The 18,181-nt window shown below is 43.1% G+C and overlaps 1 protein-coding gene across 11 annotated transcripts in view; it reads right to left on the bottom strand.

Annotated features, from left to right (window-relative positions):
* AUTS2 (activator of transcription and developmental regulator AUTS2) overlaps positions 1-18,181 on the bottom strand; it is a 608,784-nt gene that overhangs the window by 392,976 nt on the left and 197,627 nt on the right. For all 11 annotated transcript variants that reach the window (XM_089493361.1, XM_089493360.1, XM_089493353.1 and 8 more), the window contains one exon: positions 12,505-12,540. In XM_089493361.1, coding sequence (XP_089349487.1) covers positions 12,505-12,540 — 36 coding nt within the window. The remainder of the gene's footprint in view (positions 1-12,504; positions 12,541-18,181) is intronic.

Here is an 18,181-nt window from a genome sequence, read left to right as displayed (position 1 = left end):
TTCTGGGCGCCACAATTCAGAAAGGACATTGAGAAACTGGAGCGTGTCCAAAGGAGGACGACTAAAATGGTGAAGGGTCTTGAAACCATGTCCTATGAGGAACAACTTAGGGAGCTGGGGATGTTTAGCCTGGAGAAGAGAAGGTTAAGAGGTGATATGATAGACGGTGGAACGCACTCCCTCGGAGGGTGATAGAGTCTCCTTCCTTGGAGGTCTTTAAACAGAGGCTGGATGGCCATTTGTCGGGGATGCTTTGATTTGGATTTCCTGCATGGCAGGGGGTTGGACTGGATGGTCCTAGTGGTCTCTTCCAACTCTATGATTCTATGGTACATGACCTTAAATTTTACCCTCGACTTATCCACGGGGTGTATCAAACCCCATAATTTTGGCCCTAAACCTTTCTTCGACCTATACATGAGGTCGACTAATAGTAGAGTATATGTGGTACTTTATTCCAGTGGCCATTCCCAGTCCGTTCCCTCTGCTTTTTAATGCACTGGGGCACTACTGCTGCTGACAAACACTAAAATTAATTGACCTGGAGATAGATTTTACTGCGTGAAATATATTTAGAGTGGCCCATTACATATGCATTTAATAGGCACTGCATTTCCAATGGCTCTGGGAGTATAAAAACGAACATGTGCAACATTTCGGATAAGCAAAGTTCACCGCCATTAATTCCTGGCTTCGTTTCTGATGGGCTGCATTAGGGCCTCCAAATTCTAATAAGGCAAAAATCAATCTAAGAGTTGAGTCTCCAGGAAATGACTCTGACCGCTTTGGCGTCTAGGCTCAATTCCTGGAATTCATGGAGCAAAAGCAGGAACCCCCATTCAAGGTTATTCAAAAGTAGAGATTATTCAAATGGTGGCCTGAATTAATAGTATACCTATGTGTGCTCTCCTCTGTACTTCTTTGTCTGGGATTTTAAAAGTTAGGATCCATCTTGGGTTCCATCTTTTGGAGCAAAGCAGACAAGACATCAAACATACAAACAAACCCTGCAGATATAGTCTGTATCTGCAGAATTAAACACTTTGGCACCATTTTAACAGCCATGACTCAATGGTCTGACGTATTTAGCCTTCTGAAGTATGTAGCCTTCTCCGTCAAAGAGCTCTGGTGCCACAACAAACTACAAATCCCAGTTTTGCACAGTATTGAGCCATGGCAGTTCAAGCGGTGTCAAACTGCATGATTTCAGCCATGCGGATACAGCCATCATGAACTGCAAGATGTTTTCCTTTTTGCAGTAATACTAAAGATAATTACTGTGTGGAAACTGAAGCTTGGTCTTGAGCCTAGCCAAGTAAAATACCATTTGCTAACCATCATTAATAGTGCCAAGTGGCAGCTAACAAGAATTGGCCACACAGTTTTATGCTGGATAGACACAGCAGTGTACTAACTGCAATATAGCCAAACAGCAAATCACCAAGACCTATTTGTGTGAATGTATTTTGAATATACAGTGAGCATTTGGTATCCATTGGGGTTTGGTTCCAGGACCCCTGTGGATACCAAAATCTGCAGATGCTCAAGTCCTGTTAAATGCAATGAGATAGTAAAACGGTGTCCCTTATATAAATGGCAAAATCAAGGTTTGCTTTTTGGAATGTATTTTTTTTTAAATATTTTCAAGCTGCGGATGCTTGAATCCATGGATAAAAAAAATCCGTGGACTGTAGTTAAAATGTTTTCTTGTTAGTAAAGTGCACTGAGTGCTTACTTTCTTGGGCTGAGCAATACTAATGAGTGCAGTGTCCCCAACAATCTCCAACCATAGCATGGCTCCTTTTCATCCTGGAGAGAAGTGACCAGTGGGGCGTCCAGTGGGGTTCTGTCCTGGGCCCAGTGCTATTCAACATCTTTATCAATGACTTGGAGGACAGAATTGGAGGCATACTTATCAAATTTGCAGATGACAACAAATTAGGAGGAGTAGCAAATACTCCAGAGGACAGGATCAAGATTCAAGATGACCTGAACACACTAGAAAGCTGGGTCAAAGCTAACAAAATGAATTTCAACACGGAAAAATGTAAGGTACTGCACTTAGGGCAGAAAAATGAAATGAACAGATATAGGATGGGGGACACCTGGCTTAAAGAGACTACATGTAAAAGAGATCTGGGAGTCCAAGTAGACCATAAGTTGAACATGAGTCAACAAAGCGATGCGGCAGCTAACAAGGCGAATGCGATTTTAGGCTGCATCAATAAAAGTATAGTGTCGAGATCGAGGGAAGTAATAGTGCCACTGTATTCTGCTCTGGTCAGGCCTCACCTGGAATATTGTGTCCAGTTCAGGGAACCACAATTTAAAAAAGATGTGGAGAAACTGAAGCATGTCCAAAGGAGAGGGACTAAAATGGTGAAGGGTCTGGAAGCCATGCCCTATGAGGAACGACTCAGGGAGCTGGGGATGTTTAGCCTGGAGAAGAGAAGGTTAAGAGGTAATGATAGCCCTGTTTAAATATTTGAAGGGATGTCATATTGAGGAGGGAGCAAGCTTGTTTTCTGCTGCTCCAGAGATCAGGACCCAGAGCAATGGATGCAATCTAGAGGAAAAGAGATTCCACCTCAACATTAGGAGTAACTTCCTGACACTAAGGGCTGTTCAACAGTGGAAGACATTCCCTTGGAGTGCAGTGGAGTCTCCTTCTTTGGAAGTCTTTAAACAGAGGCTGGATGGCCATCTGTCAGGGATGCTTTGATTGGGAGTTCCTGCATGGCAGAATGGGGTTGGACTGGATGGCCCTTGGGGTCTCTTCCAACGCTATGATTCTATGTCTTTTTTATTGGTTGTAGGACATGCCACACAGACCTAATATAACATGACTTTCTTTTCTTTCCTCTCTCTTCCTCTCTTTTTCCACCAGGAAGCACACAAATGCCTCCTTTCACAGCCTTACAGAAGTCCATCCTGCGTTCTAGTCTAAGGTTGCTGAAGAATTCAAATTGACCAGAAAGTGAAGTGCTCCAATTTAATTTCCTGTATTCGAATGAAAAGCAGTTTGGATTCTATACTACTATGAATTTTTTCAAGGTTTTCATTTTTTAAAAAAAAGATTGCATAGAGATTTAGCAATTTAGCACAATGTTTATAAGTGTATCTTTAGGGAACTGGGTGGTCCAGATTAAAAATCCATAGCGTAGTAATATATTCATTGTGCTAGCAAAAAGTCATAAAAATTGTACAAGCTTTCCAAGGTAATTTGGGCCTAAATCTAGCTGTTGATCCCAACTGCCACAGATCCATGAAATTAATGGGGATTTAGTCGGTCGATACTTACATTGATTCTATAGGTCTACTTTATTTGGAATTAAAAATGAATTTAGAGCTGTTCTTGGGGAAGACGTTTAAAATGTGGAGGGGGAGAAAAAGCGAAACGGGTGAAGAAACTTGATACTGGATTTTGATTTATGGGAATGTTGCATTTAGTGGAGGAAGAAGCAAGGACTTGGTTCTCTGTAGGTTCAGTCCCTTTACTCAAATCCAGAACCTAAATGTATCTCTTGCCTAATGGCTCTCTACTTTTCACATCAGTCCTTGAGCTCCATTCAAAAATGAAAGCTTTCAGGTATGTTATGGCACTTGGCTCTCCTAAAGCAAAGAAATCTCACAGTGATTTTGGGCATTACTTGAAGAAGGGGAAGGAGAACTGCAAGGCCTTGATTCATGATGACCCTGTGGATGAGACATCTCCAAAAAGTCCTATCCTCCACTGCTCTGCTTAGATCCTGTAGATTCAGTCTCATGGGCATGTTCCAGACTGCCAAAATAAAGCTGCTTGGGGTCTCTTTGGAGGTATGCTGTTCAAATGATGCACGCACCCTAAGAATCCGGAAGTGTGCACCAAAGCTGCACTCCAATGCTTAGGAATGGAGTGTGGCTTTGGCGCGACCTCCGGACTCTTAGGACCCATGCATCATTTAAACAGCATACCTCCAAAGAGACCCGAAGCAGCTTTATTTTGGCAGTATGGAACAGGCCCATGGTCTCCTAGACTGAGTCTATCATCTGGTGTGCAGTCTTCTCCTCTTTCTAATACCTTCTACCTTCCCTAGAATCATTGTCATCTGATATCTTAGATTGTTGATGTCCCTTTCTCCTGTTTCCAATCCTCCTCCTTCTGAGTCCAAACCTGCTCTTTGTATGGTGTTTTCTGTATACAAGTTGGATAAGTCGGGTGTCAGAATGACGCCTTCCCTGACCTCTTTGCCAACTTTGTTATCCGTATTCTAACTGTAGCCTCTTGTCCTGAGTACAGATTTCTCATCAGGACTATCAAACGTGGAATTTCTCTTAATTGCGAATGAAAAGAAAGTGGGGCCAGAACGCATTTACGTGAATTTGCTAGTTCAGCAAATTTACGTGAATTCGAATTGCGTTCGAATTGGCTTCCCATTGCCCAAAAATAGCTTGCCGTTGCCCGAAATTGCGTGTGATCACCTCTCACGCAATAACGTGAAACCCCATGATTGCGTTTGGACTGACTTCCCACTGCCCGAAACTGCGTGTGGTAGTCTATCACACAATAACGTGAAACCTCATGAATGCGCTCAGATTGCCATTGGATTATACTTCCAATTTCCCTTGTCTGATAGCGTCCAAAGTCTAAAAAGAAGTAGCAGTACTGTGAAAGTGTAAGGCCCACGGAGAAAGTCAGACATGGAGATTTCTTCTTGTTAATCAGCTCTAATTTCCTTCACTCCCACACTTTGAATATGTAAAATGGTCTGTCCCTGGCCTGTGGCTTGAAAATACAAACAGCCTCTCTGCAGCGTATATACCGAAAATACAATGGCTCTCGATAAGGTTGCTACCTTAACACAGCTGTCTCATGCTGGGATCTCCAGGGAAGGGCTCCTGGAATGTCATGCTACACCGCACCATGTGGAGTCCCAGTGGCACGCCATAACAGTGCAAACAGCTGTCGAACTCATTGCCTTTTTAGGTCCATCTTTATGAATCCAGCTGAGAAACGACCTCCTAAGGGAACGCTCCTGCAACGTATGCTGCCAAGCTTTACCAGATTGGGTGCAAATTAAAGCATCTCTCAGTGGGGAATAGGAGAGGCATACTGTAGCTGGAGAGCGTTCAACCTCCTCTTTCTCCTAAATGATTAATTAATTTTATACATACACATACATAAATACATATTTTTAAAAAATACTTTATTTAAAAAATATGCATAAAAGGATTAAGATTGAAACCAAATAACAACATCAACCCAGGAACATTCTGTATACAGATTACAAGGTTCAAACAAACTTATCTTTCCTCTAACACATTCCCCCAGAGGTGTACATGGTTTCCTGATAACAGATTTAAATACGGAGTGGAGTTTGCAAAATCCAAACAGGGAGACCATTTTTCTTATCATTCAAAGAAAAACGGACTCCCTTTTTGAATTTTGCAAACTAAGGGCCTGAACCAGACAGGCCCAAATAAAGCTGCTTCGGGTCTCTTTGGAGGCATGCTATTTAAATGACGCATGGGTCCTAAGAGTCCGGAGGTCGCGCCAAAGCCACACTCCATTCCTAAGCACTGGAGGGCAGCTTTGGTGCAGCTTCCGGATTCTTAGGACGCATGCATCATTTAAACAGCAGCATACCTCCAAAGTGACCCGAAGCAGCTTTATTTTGGCCTGTCTGTTTGGGCCCTAATATTCTATGAATCTCTCAAGGGATGTGGTATATCATTTAATCATAGCATTGTGGAGTTGGAAGAGGCTACAATTTCATGCTGTCGGAAAGTTTTTCCCATTAAAAGGGAGTCTCCGCCACCAACCCTCCAGATTGAATTGGCCGTTTTCCCACTTCTGAGCAATCTCTACTCTTGGAACTGCAATAAAAAATAATATATTAATGCCTATATTTAAGGTTTTGGTTACGATCACTAAAAATGGACAAAAGTAATAAAACAGGGGCACAAATAAACGTTTCGATTAGTAATCTGAGAGATTATAGAGCTAACCTGTTCCCAAAAGTTACTTTTCTGAGTACAATAAAACCACATATGGAGGTGCGTTCCTTTATCTCAGTGATGGTGAACCTTTTACAGACTGAGTGCCCAAACTGCAACCGAAACCCCACTTATTTATTGCAAAGTGCCACATCCCTCTGGCTTTCTAGTAAGAAACTCTGGCAAACTCTGTGCTGGGGCGATGGCACATGTGCCCACAGAGAGGGCTCTGGGTGCCACCTCTGGCACGCGTGCCATAGGTTCGCCATCACTGCTCTATCTGAACAGCCTCTCCAACAAAAAGGAGAGGGGTTTTATTACTACTGTAAGTCAAGTGAACAGGGGTCATGTACCATCGATGGATCCGTTTTAAGGAGTGAAAGCAGATGAAGAACTAAATGGGGGGTGATTCCAAATGTGTTGCCATCCAGAATCTGGTCTTGAGATGTTAAGTTCCAATTCCTAGTTCCGTTAAACTGGTAACCCATTGTCATACAACTCTTCCACGAGTCCTTGATAAATTAGTCTCGGGGGACTTATTTGATGATACACAAAGATGTTCAAAAGGGGTTAGAGTTCTCAAAGATCCCTCTGTTCTAGGTATCTTATTCAACAGAGTGGAAATTTGCACTAAGCCAAACCAAGCGGGTTTAATAGGAGGCAACGTCCCAAGAATAGACTCTGTAGATTTGGGTTTCGGCCCATCAAAAAATTCTATAGCCCCTTCCCTTTCCATGTTTCAAAGTAAGATTTCTCTTCGCACTGAACTAAAGGACGCGACAACAACGGTTGAATGGGTCTTTAGGAGCTTGCATACATTTCCATTTGCTCCAGATTTTAAGCGAACTGTATGTACAGGGGTATTAATAAGGGAGGTATCGCTTGGGTTTCCAGGAGCAAATATAAAGCTCCTTACGGGAAAAGAGATATTATCAATTTCCAAAGGCACACAAGATGAAGACTCATCCCACGCATACTTTGGATTATGTGAGCAAGTCTAGTAGGATGATATTAATATTGTACATGGGAAATCGCCAAGCCTCCTTGTTTGGAGTCCATAAATCTAAACCTAAATAAGCAGCAATACAACATGGTTATCTACCATGCTTAGAACTAGTGGAAACCAGAGAGACAATCGCTACTGCTGAAAGTATGAAAAAACACACAACGACAACCACAAATGGTAACGCCACTGTGTTCGTGTAAGACGGATATTTTAAAAACAACAACAGTGTGTCTATTTGCTTTATTTAAGGCTTTTATGTATTGCCTTGACCCACCAGGGCCTCTGAGACAATGAGCAATAAATAAAAACACTTTAAAATGTGAAATAAATAACTAAAAAAGTAATCCAAACACTCAAAACGTCCCTTTTAAAATAGCTCTAAAATCAGACACTTGTAAAAACAGCTAGAGCAGACGTCTGTGATTTAAAGCCAAGGTGCTGCTGCAGAAATTGTGATGCAACTTGTTGTGCAAAAAATGCCCCTCGTCTCCTAAGTCAATAGCATTTGGTCCAATTAAAGTTTTCAAGCACTTTTCAAACAGACAGCATGTTAAAGTAATCCAAGGGCGCCCCGAAAGGCGCCCCAAAAAGAACCCGGAAAAAAAATGGGTTTTTCTTGGGACGCCACATGGATGTCACGAGTGCACCATTGGCACACTGTGGCGCACCAGTGACATAAGGGATGTGCAGCGACGTCTGTGCACTATGCGACGCTGACATCACGATGGCGGCCCCCATGTGGATGGGAGGCCACCATTATGCCGCCACCGTGATGTGCTAGGGTTAGGAAGCATGCGGTTGATGTGCCCTCCCTAACCCTAGAATTGGCACCACCATGCCGCTTCCTGGCAGTATGTACCGGGCCCAAGTAACATATAAATCAAGCATGTCGCTAGATCAGACCATTTAATTCCTCACAGCTTTAATTGGGAGGAACACTACATTGCCATAAAGCAGCAATGTAAATATTGCCGTAGTTTGCCCTTGTCTGCAAGGATGGTGATTTCCACAGCTTTCTCCCCACTGTGAAAGGAAAAAAATGAATATTAATGTACAGTTTTTGCCTAGTATTTGAGCCATTGCGTTGAATTTCTCATTCAAACAAGGCGACGTTACAATTCTAAAACCACGGCCTGTTACAGACTGCCAAAATAAAGCTCCTTCGGGTCTCTTTGGAGGTATGCTGTTTAAATGATGCATGCACCCTAAGAATCCAGAAGCTGCACCAAAGCTGCGCTCCAGTGCTTAGGAATGGAGTGTGGCTTTGGTGTGACCTCCGGACTCGTAGGACCCATGCATCATTTAAACAGCATACCTCCAAAGAGACCCCAAGCAGCTTTATTTTGGCAGTCTGTAACAAGCCAAAGACTCTTGCTATATTGCCAGATGTCCAGGGAAGGAAAAGGCACTAGGGATCATATAGCAAACATACGATGGCTAAGGGAGTGAGCCAAAGAATTCCAGAGGGGGGAAAATCAGCATATGCTTTACAGATTATAGCAAGGCCTTTGAGTGATCATAAGAAGCCATGGATGCTCTTAAAGAAATGAGTGTGCCACAATATGTGATAGTATTGATGTGTAACCTGTACTCAGGACACGAAGCTACTGATAGTCCAGATTATGTTGAAATGGAATGTTTTCCAGTCGGAAAGGGGGGCAGGCAAGACTGCATACTATCACTCTGTCTCTTTAAATAATATGCTAAGAATAGGATATAAAAAGGAGGGGGGCATGAAAATTGGATGGCCCTTGCGGTCTCCTCCAACTTCTCACCTTGAAACTGGATGAGAAACTCAAAATGTTTTGTAACGGTCCATACAAAATTGTGCATGTGTCCCTGCATATGTAGAAGCCAATGCGCAACAGTGCAACAGACCATCTCAGAAACTGGAGGACAGTCTTTCACTGGAGCTTTTTGTAAGGTTCAAAATCCATCTGTCGGGCATAATTCAGCTCTAGCTTTCCTGAATCGACAAAGGGTTAGACCAGATGCCCAATTCCTAAACGCATGCAAATATATTAGGTAAAAATGCCTTGTGAATTTTGGCGACAAAGCATCGTTCTGGCACCGCCAAAGCATCGCGATGTTTGGGGCAAAGATGTAAATTCCTAAAAAGGATTAAGATAAGAGCAGAAGAAAAATATATATATAGAAAATGTGTGCATGCATTCACACATACATTCCTATGAAGTGAGCCCATGCTTTGTGAACAGCAGCATGGGGAGCAAAGACAAGGCAGCCACATGGTGTGACACATAGCAGGTCTGTTATCGACAGCTTGAGCTGCTCCTAGATTTCATGACAGATGCAGGCAATGACACCTCCTCTTGCTTCCAGGCGGTGTACACCATGCGCGGGATGCGTTAAAAAAAGTTTACTTTCCTCAGCAACTGAAGGAGGAATACTGTATGTTGGTGGAAGAGATGTCGCTGTCAAGGAACCAATATGCTGAATTGGTCTTATGGTATTGCCATAATTATGACAAAATCAAGCTGATATTAATGTAGTGTCCAGAGACATGTGGGAGCGCCGATTGGCGTGCATGACATTGTTTGTTGTTGTTTGCATTCAGGTAGTTTTTGACTTAAGGTGACTCTAAGGTTATTGTTGTTGTTGTGTATGTTTTTAAGCAAGGGTTTTCCAGAAATGGTTGCCGCTGCCTCCCACTGAGGCTGAGAAAGTATGAATGACTAAAACGTCACTCATTGGCACACTGATCGCAAGTAGTTGCAAAATGAATTAATCAAATCATCTATCAATTATATAGAACCATAGAGTTGGAAGGGACCACAAGGGACATCCAGTCCATCCCCATTCTGCCATGCAGGAACTCACTATCAAAGCATCCCTGACAGATGGCCATCCAGCCTCTGTTTAAAGACCTCCATAGACGGTGAAAGGCAGCTTCCTATATCCATCTTCCTATATTTCTATGTTCTGACCCTTGCATACATTGCCAGTGGAGTACCTCCAAGCTGTTTTAAAATTAACAGACACATCATGCGGAAGGGAAAGACTCAACTAATATTATCATCAGACGAAGATAAGCCGCTAGCGGTCACAAAACCATTTTAAAAAATACATATGACAAGAAAATGAGCGAGGAATTAAATTCTTTTTGTCACTTTTTAAAATCAGTCAGATCACGACTCAACTGGTAATGCTCTTCTCGAGAGAAGCATTTCTGAAATTCCTGGCCAGATGCAAATCCAGCAAGATAAAATGGTTGCCCAAGTGATAAGCAACTTGCAGATCTATATCTATACACACGCTATGCCTTCTCTTTTGAGGCAAGCACACATGCATAGCCACCATCGGTCAAAGGATAAAAATCACTGAACATTTCATGCTTTGATTTCTGTGTATGAACCTAAAGCCACAGGTGATTGTCATGGTTTAGGATCCCAATTCTGTTACTTCGTCAGAAGAACACTTGGGGAAGGAGTGGAAGGAGTACATGAAGGAAAGCAGTGCTATATCTCTCTCACTTGAAATTTTTAGATGAGTTGTAAGAGAATGTAGAAAATATATACACTTATCCCACCATATTCAATAGGTTTAGGGGCACAAGACCTCCGTAAATATGGGAAAACCACAAATAGCATAAACACAATGTTTTTTATCTGAGAGGACACCTCTCTAGGGATCTCTAGGTCCTCCGGGGCAACACCGGAGGAGCTACAAAGGCCTAGCAGAGTGTTCTCTCTAGGGATCCCTAGGTCCTCCAGGGCAACACCGGAGGAGCTACAAAGGCCTAGCAGAGTGTTCTCTCTAGGGATCCCTAGGTCCTCCAGGGCAACACCGGAGGAGCTACAAAGGCCTAGCAGAGTGTTCTCTCTAGGGATCCCTAGGTCCTCCAGGGCAACACCGGAGGAGCTACAAAGGCCTAGCAGAGTGTTCTCTCTAGGGATCCCTAGGTCCTCCAGGGCAACACCGGAGGAGCTACAAAGGCCTAGCAGAGTGTTCTCTCTAGGGATCCCTAGGTCCTCCAGGGCAACACCGGAGGAGCTACAAAGGCCTAGCAGAGTGTTCTCTCTAGGGATCCCTAGGTCCTCCAGGGCAACACCGGAGGAGCTACAAAGGCCTAGCAGAGTGTTCTCTCTAGGGATCCCTAGGTCCTCCGGGGCAACACCGGAGGAGCTACAAAGGCCTAGCAGAGTGTTCTCTCTAGGGATCTCTAGGTCCTCCAGGGCAACACCGGAGGAGCTACAAAGGCCTAGCAGAGTGTTCTCTCTAGGGATCTCTAGGTCTTTCAGTGCAACTCTGTGGTCAACGTCCGACAGACACTGACCATAGAACTGAATGGAGGAGCTACAAATGCTTAGTAGAGATTCTCTCTAGGAGTCTCTAGGTCTTTCAGTGCAACTTTTAGTTCAAGTTGACCATAGAGTTGCACTAGAATAACTAGACATTCCTAGAGAGAACATATGAATCAAATCCGTGAATAATCAAATCCACAAATATCAAAGCCGCAAATATGGAGGGATGAGTGTATATACAGATTTATGTATTGTATAATATTCATTGTATGAATTTTAAATTTTATAATAAAAAAAATCTATATATACCACACACAAAAAAAGGATTTTTGACATTAAAAAGGTAGAGTAGTACTAGGTAAAATTAGGCCTCTATTCTCTGACCCATAAACTGTAGCTGTGCTTCCATCCATTGACTTTAATGTAAATACCTCCGACAGGGTCTGGGCTTTGCCAGATGTGGGATGCAACTCTACCTGTTGCAACAGTCGCATCCCACATCTGGCAAAGCCCTGACTCTGTAGGAGGTATCTACTAGTGTCACAAAATACATCGCTTCATAACTGTATCATTCAAATCCTTGATGATAGGACTTCATACCCTTCTGTTCAATGCCAAGCATTCTAGTTCTCAATGCATCCAATATTTGTTGCTATTATTGTGTTTCAAGCTTCAAAGTAATGGTAGAGAGAGGTGTCCGACCAAACCTTCACCACTCAAAGGGGACCCTCTTCATACAAGTCTATACTACCAGATGGTGAAACGAACTGGGACCAGCAGATAAAGTCTACAGAAAATCAGTCCTTTCTCCTTGTAATACCTAAGGAATCTAAAGAACGGAGAGGTTTCTACCATCACAAGGATGGAAACCAAGTTTAGCCCAGTGAAGAAAACCAGAGGGATGAAGAACAAAAACATCAGGCTGCTTGAAAGTTAGATCGGACTCTATAAAGGAAAGAAAAATAACACACAGAGTGGTGACAAACAGTTCAAATAGATCCACGTCGATCATATAATCAAGGAAACCTGGAGTCAAGGAACACGTAAGGAACGAAATGTAAGATAAGGGATTCATAATGTCCATCACATGCTGGGTTGCAAGCCAGTTGCTTTGCCATAATCCATTCGTACGCATTGCAACAATTGAGGAAATCCACAAACTTAACATGGCAGCTTTGTCTAAGAATATCACAAATTTGGTCCATTACCATCTCCGACACCATTCCCAAACAAGCATTTAAAAAGCAGAGGTCCACTTACAAAGTAGCCGGTCCCCAAGCTGGACGAAGCCGAAGTCTGGAAGGAAACACAAGGAGACACATCAGAAGCAACTCTCTCTCTCTCTCTCCATATATATATATATACCCACATCCCTCATTACTGGATTTTTAAAAGTGTTTTTCATCTGCACAACATTGTACTGCAGGCTCTTGGCCCATGTCATCTGCTAATGAAACAAACACAACCGTTATCGTTTAATCACTCCCCCACCTTTACATTTCTCAACAGCTCCGCTGACAGTAACACGCTATTTGCCGAAATCCCAGGCTCCGGCGGTGGGTGTAATTGCCAATTTATTTGACAGGCAGCTGGATAATGAATTAATGATGGCATTTTGGCCTACGCCGAGACTAAATAGACACATATCAACCAACCTCCATGACATGCCTGCATTCAGGGCCCTGGACTCCAGCAACGTACCTTTGTGACAGTCAAGGAACGGGTGGGATAGGAAAGGGAGGGTGGAGGAATCCCTCGGCTGATAGGATTCAGAAGAAAATAGCTGCAGGTTTGGAATAATGGATGCCATGTTCTCCTTTTCCTTCCTTCCCTCCCTCCCTTCACTGCGGCATATATGAACTTGCCAACTTATTCCACCAAAAATAATTTGTTTCATTTCACTAAAGCGGGAAGGAAGGCACCAGAAATATATTTGAAATAAAAATCATACAGACGTAGAGAAGTGTTTCTATCCCATTACCTGACTTTATTGGGGTATTTTGTTAAAACCACCTTAGTTTTAGTGATTGGTGGGTTTTTTGGGCTCTGTGGCCACGTTCTAGAAGAGTTTGTTCCTGACATTGCGCCAGCATCTGTGGCTGGCATCTTCGGAGAATGCTGGCATGGAAGAGAGTTGGGTGTATATTTACAGCATGACCCTGGATAGGGAGGAGTGATTTCCATGTTAATCTTTGCCTATCCTGCCACCCTGAGGCCTTGCCATCAACAACGGAATAATACACAAATTAACATGGAAATCACTCCTCCCTATCCAGGGTCACACAGTATATTTATATATATATCCAACTCTTTCCATGCCAGCATTCTCTGAAGATGCCAGCCCTATCCAGGGTCACACAGTCTATTTATATATATATCCAACTCTTTCCATGCCATCATTCTCTGAAGATGCCAGCCCTATCCAGGGTCACACAGTGTATTTATATATATCCAACTCTTTCCATGCCAGCATTCTCTGAAGATGCCAGCCCTATCCAGGGTCACACAGTGTATTTATATATATCCAACTCTTTCCATGCCAGCATTCTCTGAAGATGCCAGCCCTATCCAGGGTCACACAGTCTATTTATATATGTATCCAACTCTTTCCATGCCAGCATTCTCTGAAGATGCCAGCCCTATCCAGGGTCACACAGTCTATTTATATATATCCAACTCTTTCTATGCCAGCATTCTCTGAAGATGCCAGCCCTATCCAGGGTCACACAGTGTATTTATATATATATATCCAACTCTTTCCATGCCAGCATTCTCTGAAGATGCCAGCCCTATCCAGGGTCACACAGTGTATTTATATATATCCAACTCTTTCCATGCCAGCATTCTCTGAAGATGCCAGCCCTATCCAGGGTCACACAGTGTATTTATATATATATCCAACTCTTTCCATGCCAGCATTCTCTGAAGATGCCAGCCCTATCCAGGGTCACACAGTCTATTTATATATATCCAACTCTTTCCATGCCAGCATTCTCTTAAGATGCCAGCCACAGATGCTGGCAAAACGTCAGGAATAAACTCTTCTAGAACATGGCCACAGAGCCCGAAAAACCCACAAAAATCTATGGATGTCAGCCATGAAAGCCTTCAACTTCCCATCTTATTTTTGTTTCTTGCTTCTCTTCAAAAGGACACACATATGCGCACATTCAAAAGTTTCTTGTGGGCTGTGTGAGCAATTTTATATCTGGCTGTGCAAGCAGTTGCATGAGTCCCCATCCGGGAAAAGGCAGGATATAAAGAAAATGGTGGAAGGATGCGTGGATAGCCAGTTGCACAACCTAGCGCAAGTGTAAAAATTCAGGTAAAATATTGACCCAAAACCAAAAATTTTATTATTTACTAGCTGTAAATAATCTATATTTCTATAGATTTATTTATTTATTTGTATATTAAAGAAAGAGCGAAAGAAGGGAGAAGAGAAGGAGATGTAAAACGTTGCCGCTGGTGCTGGGAATTGCCAGACAATATTTTGGAACAACAGTAATGTTACGTGGATATTATTTTAAAAAATGCACACGAAGAACTGTAAGAATGAACACTGTAAGTGTAACACATTTGCTCCTTTTGTGAAATGTTGCCTTCCCCCAAACAGATAAATAAACAACTGTAAACAACACAGGCACTATGGCTGACTATCATGTCCCAAAGGGAAACAGAAGAGATGGACTGACTGGCATCCAGCAATGATAAGTGACCGGAGTGCATGAATCGGCCTTTGGCTGTTGTGCTATTTGTCATAAAAGGTATTTGGGGCCCTGGAACACAAGACGAAACCTTTCTGCATTCAGCAGCACATCAAGGACCCAAAGAAATTACATCCTTCAGGTCTTTGAAGATCGGGCCGCACTGGTTTTGCATATATATTGTGAATTAGGAGCGGAAGCTGGGTGGGGAAGCAGCTTGTGCGGCTTGTGTTTGTTCTGGCCATTGTTAATGTCAGTCTGACAGAATGAAGGAACAGTGGGTATCATTTCAATTTCTGATGTCAACATCAAATTACTTATTTAATTTCATGCCTGGCGAAGCATTGTATAGCTACATGCAGAAGCATTTCACTTCATTTGTTATGCTGTGTTTTTGCAGCCATTGGCTTGCCTTCCAACTGACAGCTTTAATTACGACATGAATTTGATTGCACTGCCGAGGAATTAACATAATGCAACAATACATTGAAGCGCCCAGCCTCAAATACACACATAACCCCCCCCCCCCAAACAAAAACAAGCGCATGGGAAGACAACAGAAGCAACATGCCCAGCTCCCCTGTTGAATTCCCATGTGCGCTCTGGCACCGTGAACCAGACCTAACCCATCTGATTGGAAGAGCTCAGATGTTGAGATCTGTGGTTGAAAACTCTGAGTGAGCTTCAAAATCAACAATTATTTTTACACTTATTGTAACCCTTAGCAATGGCAACAGCAATAGCAAGTGCCACTTATCGGTGAACTAGTACTCCCCAAGTGGTTTACAATGTGTTCGCCAATTGCCCCCAACATGCTGTAGGACTTGTCTATGTGCAGAGCGCATGCTCTGCCTGCAAACGGTCCAAAGGCTCAATCCCTGGCATTTCGACTTGGAAACGTATCAAGCTATGGAAAAGACAACCCCTCTTTCTCTCTCGGCTCACCTGGTCTCAGAGATGGATGCAGTATATAACACAACGTCATTTGCTACCTAACACATTCTTCTGCATGGTTGTCTATAGATGCAAGGAGGAGGGGGGCTGCTTCAGATGCACCCCCCAGACATTTGTTGAACTATGGACAAATGGGAGTTCTTCCTCAACCATCCTGGCGCATCTTTCTATCTGTCTAGATAGCTTCACAGAACCATAGAATCATGGAAAAGACCACAAGGGCCATCCAGTCCAGCGAGAGGAGGGCCTGACAGGGTGTCACCCCTCTTCTGGTGTGGTCCGCATCCCCCACACTCTCCTAGTAATACCACTAGCATTAACCTGTCATGACTGACAGAAGGAAAGTATCCTGGCATGGAAATAACATATTTAGAATCATAGAGTTGGAAGGTTGACCCCCAAGGGCCATTCAGTCCAACCCAGTGGTTCCCAAACTGTGGGTCGGGACCCCTTTGGGGGTCGAACGACCCTTTCACAGGGGTCGCCTAAGACCATCGGAAAACACATATTTGTACGTAGCAATGAAAATAATTGTATGGTTGGGGGTCGCCACAATTAAAGGGTCGCGGAATTAGCAAGGTTGGGAACCACTGGTCCAACCCCATTCTGCCATGTAGGAACTCTCAATCAAAGCATACCTGACAGATGGCCATCCAGCCTCTCTTTAAAGACCTCCAAAGAAGGAGACTCCACCACTGTTTCCACTGTCGAACAGCCCTTACTGTCAGGAAGTTCCTCCTCCTCTTTTCCTGTAGCTTGCATCCATTGTTCTATGTCCTATTCTCTGGAGCAGCAGAAAACAAGCTTGCTCCCTCCTCAATATGACATCCCTTCAAATATTTAAACAGGGCTATCATAGCACCTCTTAACCATCTCTTTTCCAGGGTAAACATACCAAGCTCCCCAAGTCACTCCTCATAAGGCATAGTTTCCAGATCCTTAACCATTCTGGTCACTCTCCTCTGGACGCACTCCAACTTGTCAACATCCTTTTTGAATTGTGGTGCCCAGAACTGGACACAGTATTCCAGATGAAGCCCGGCCAAAGAGAATACAGTGACACTATTACTTCCCTTGATCTAGACACTATTCTTCTATTGACGCAATTTGACCCTGTGTAAGCTGAAATACAAGCTAATAGCACTTGAAGATTTTATCTGGTCCACATTTTCAAGGGACTTGCACTTGATTTGTACTTTATGGATGAATGCATATCGTGAAACATAGTTCTGCTTTGGTGTTAGAGTCCCAAAGTTCAGGAGATTTAGCATCCATTTGCAACACAAAAAGATACTTCCTCTGCAATCGTATATGTCTCCATCCACAATTCAAAAAGGATGTTGACAAGTTGGCGCATGTCTACAGGAGGGCCACCAAAATATTGAAACTGTGCCTTATGAGGAGTGACTTAGGAAGCTGGGGATGTTTAGCCTGGAGAAGAGAAGGTTAAGAGGAGATATGATAGCCCTGTTTAAATATTTGAAGGGATGTCATACTGAGGATGGAGCAAGCTTGTCTTCTGTTGCTCCAGAGACTAGAACATGCAACAGTGGAAGCAAGCTACAGGAAAAGAGATTCCACCTCAACATTAGGAGGAACTTCTTGACGGTAAGAGCTGTTTGATAGTGGAAGACATTCCCTCGGAGCATAGTAGAGTCTCCTTCTTTGGAGGTTCTTAAACAGAGGCTGGGTGGACATCTCTTGGGGATGCTTTGATTGTGATTTCCTGCATGGCAGAATGGGGTCAGACTGGATGGCCCTTGGGGTCTCTTCCAACTCTATGATTCTATGATCCTACTAAAAGAGAGGTGGGGTGGTGGGAATCCATCTGCCCTCTTTTAACTTCAGCTACTTCTCTTGGCTGAAGAGCGGGGTATAAATAAATAAATAAATAAATATTATTATTATTATTAGTGCCAATCTTCCTTTACCTGTTATTATAGAAAATGTATTTACCGTCCCTTTTATTCCATTCCTGTTTTTTATTTCGAGTAGCATCCACCGTATTATCGGTTCCCCAAAGCGATCTGCAGTGTGATGTCTACCACTATATATAGTCTCCCAGAGGCAAACACACAGCCAACATACAAATGAGCATACCATCCCTTTCCTTCTAGTGTTATTTTGGTTCTCTTTCCTAAACAATCCACAATGTTTTGTTTACTTGTCTGAAGATGTCTGCGCATTGCGCTAATGTATTCAAGGTACCAGCCGCAAAAATTCGGCAGGTCTGCTCCTTGATGAATAACAACATCCCAGTACAGAGCTGAGTCGTT

Source organism: Sceloporus occidentalis, unplaced genomic scaffold, assembly GCF_023333645.1.
Source record: "Sceloporus occidentalis isolate IW3139 unplaced genomic scaffold, rSceOcc1.0.p SCAF_64, whole genome shotgun sequence".
Taxonomy (NCBI): domain Eukaryota; kingdom Metazoa; phylum Chordata; class Lepidosauria; order Squamata; family Phrynosomatidae; genus Sceloporus; species Sceloporus occidentalis.
Note: the sequence above shows the minus strand (reverse complement) of the source record. Positions and strands in the feature narration are given on the sequence as shown.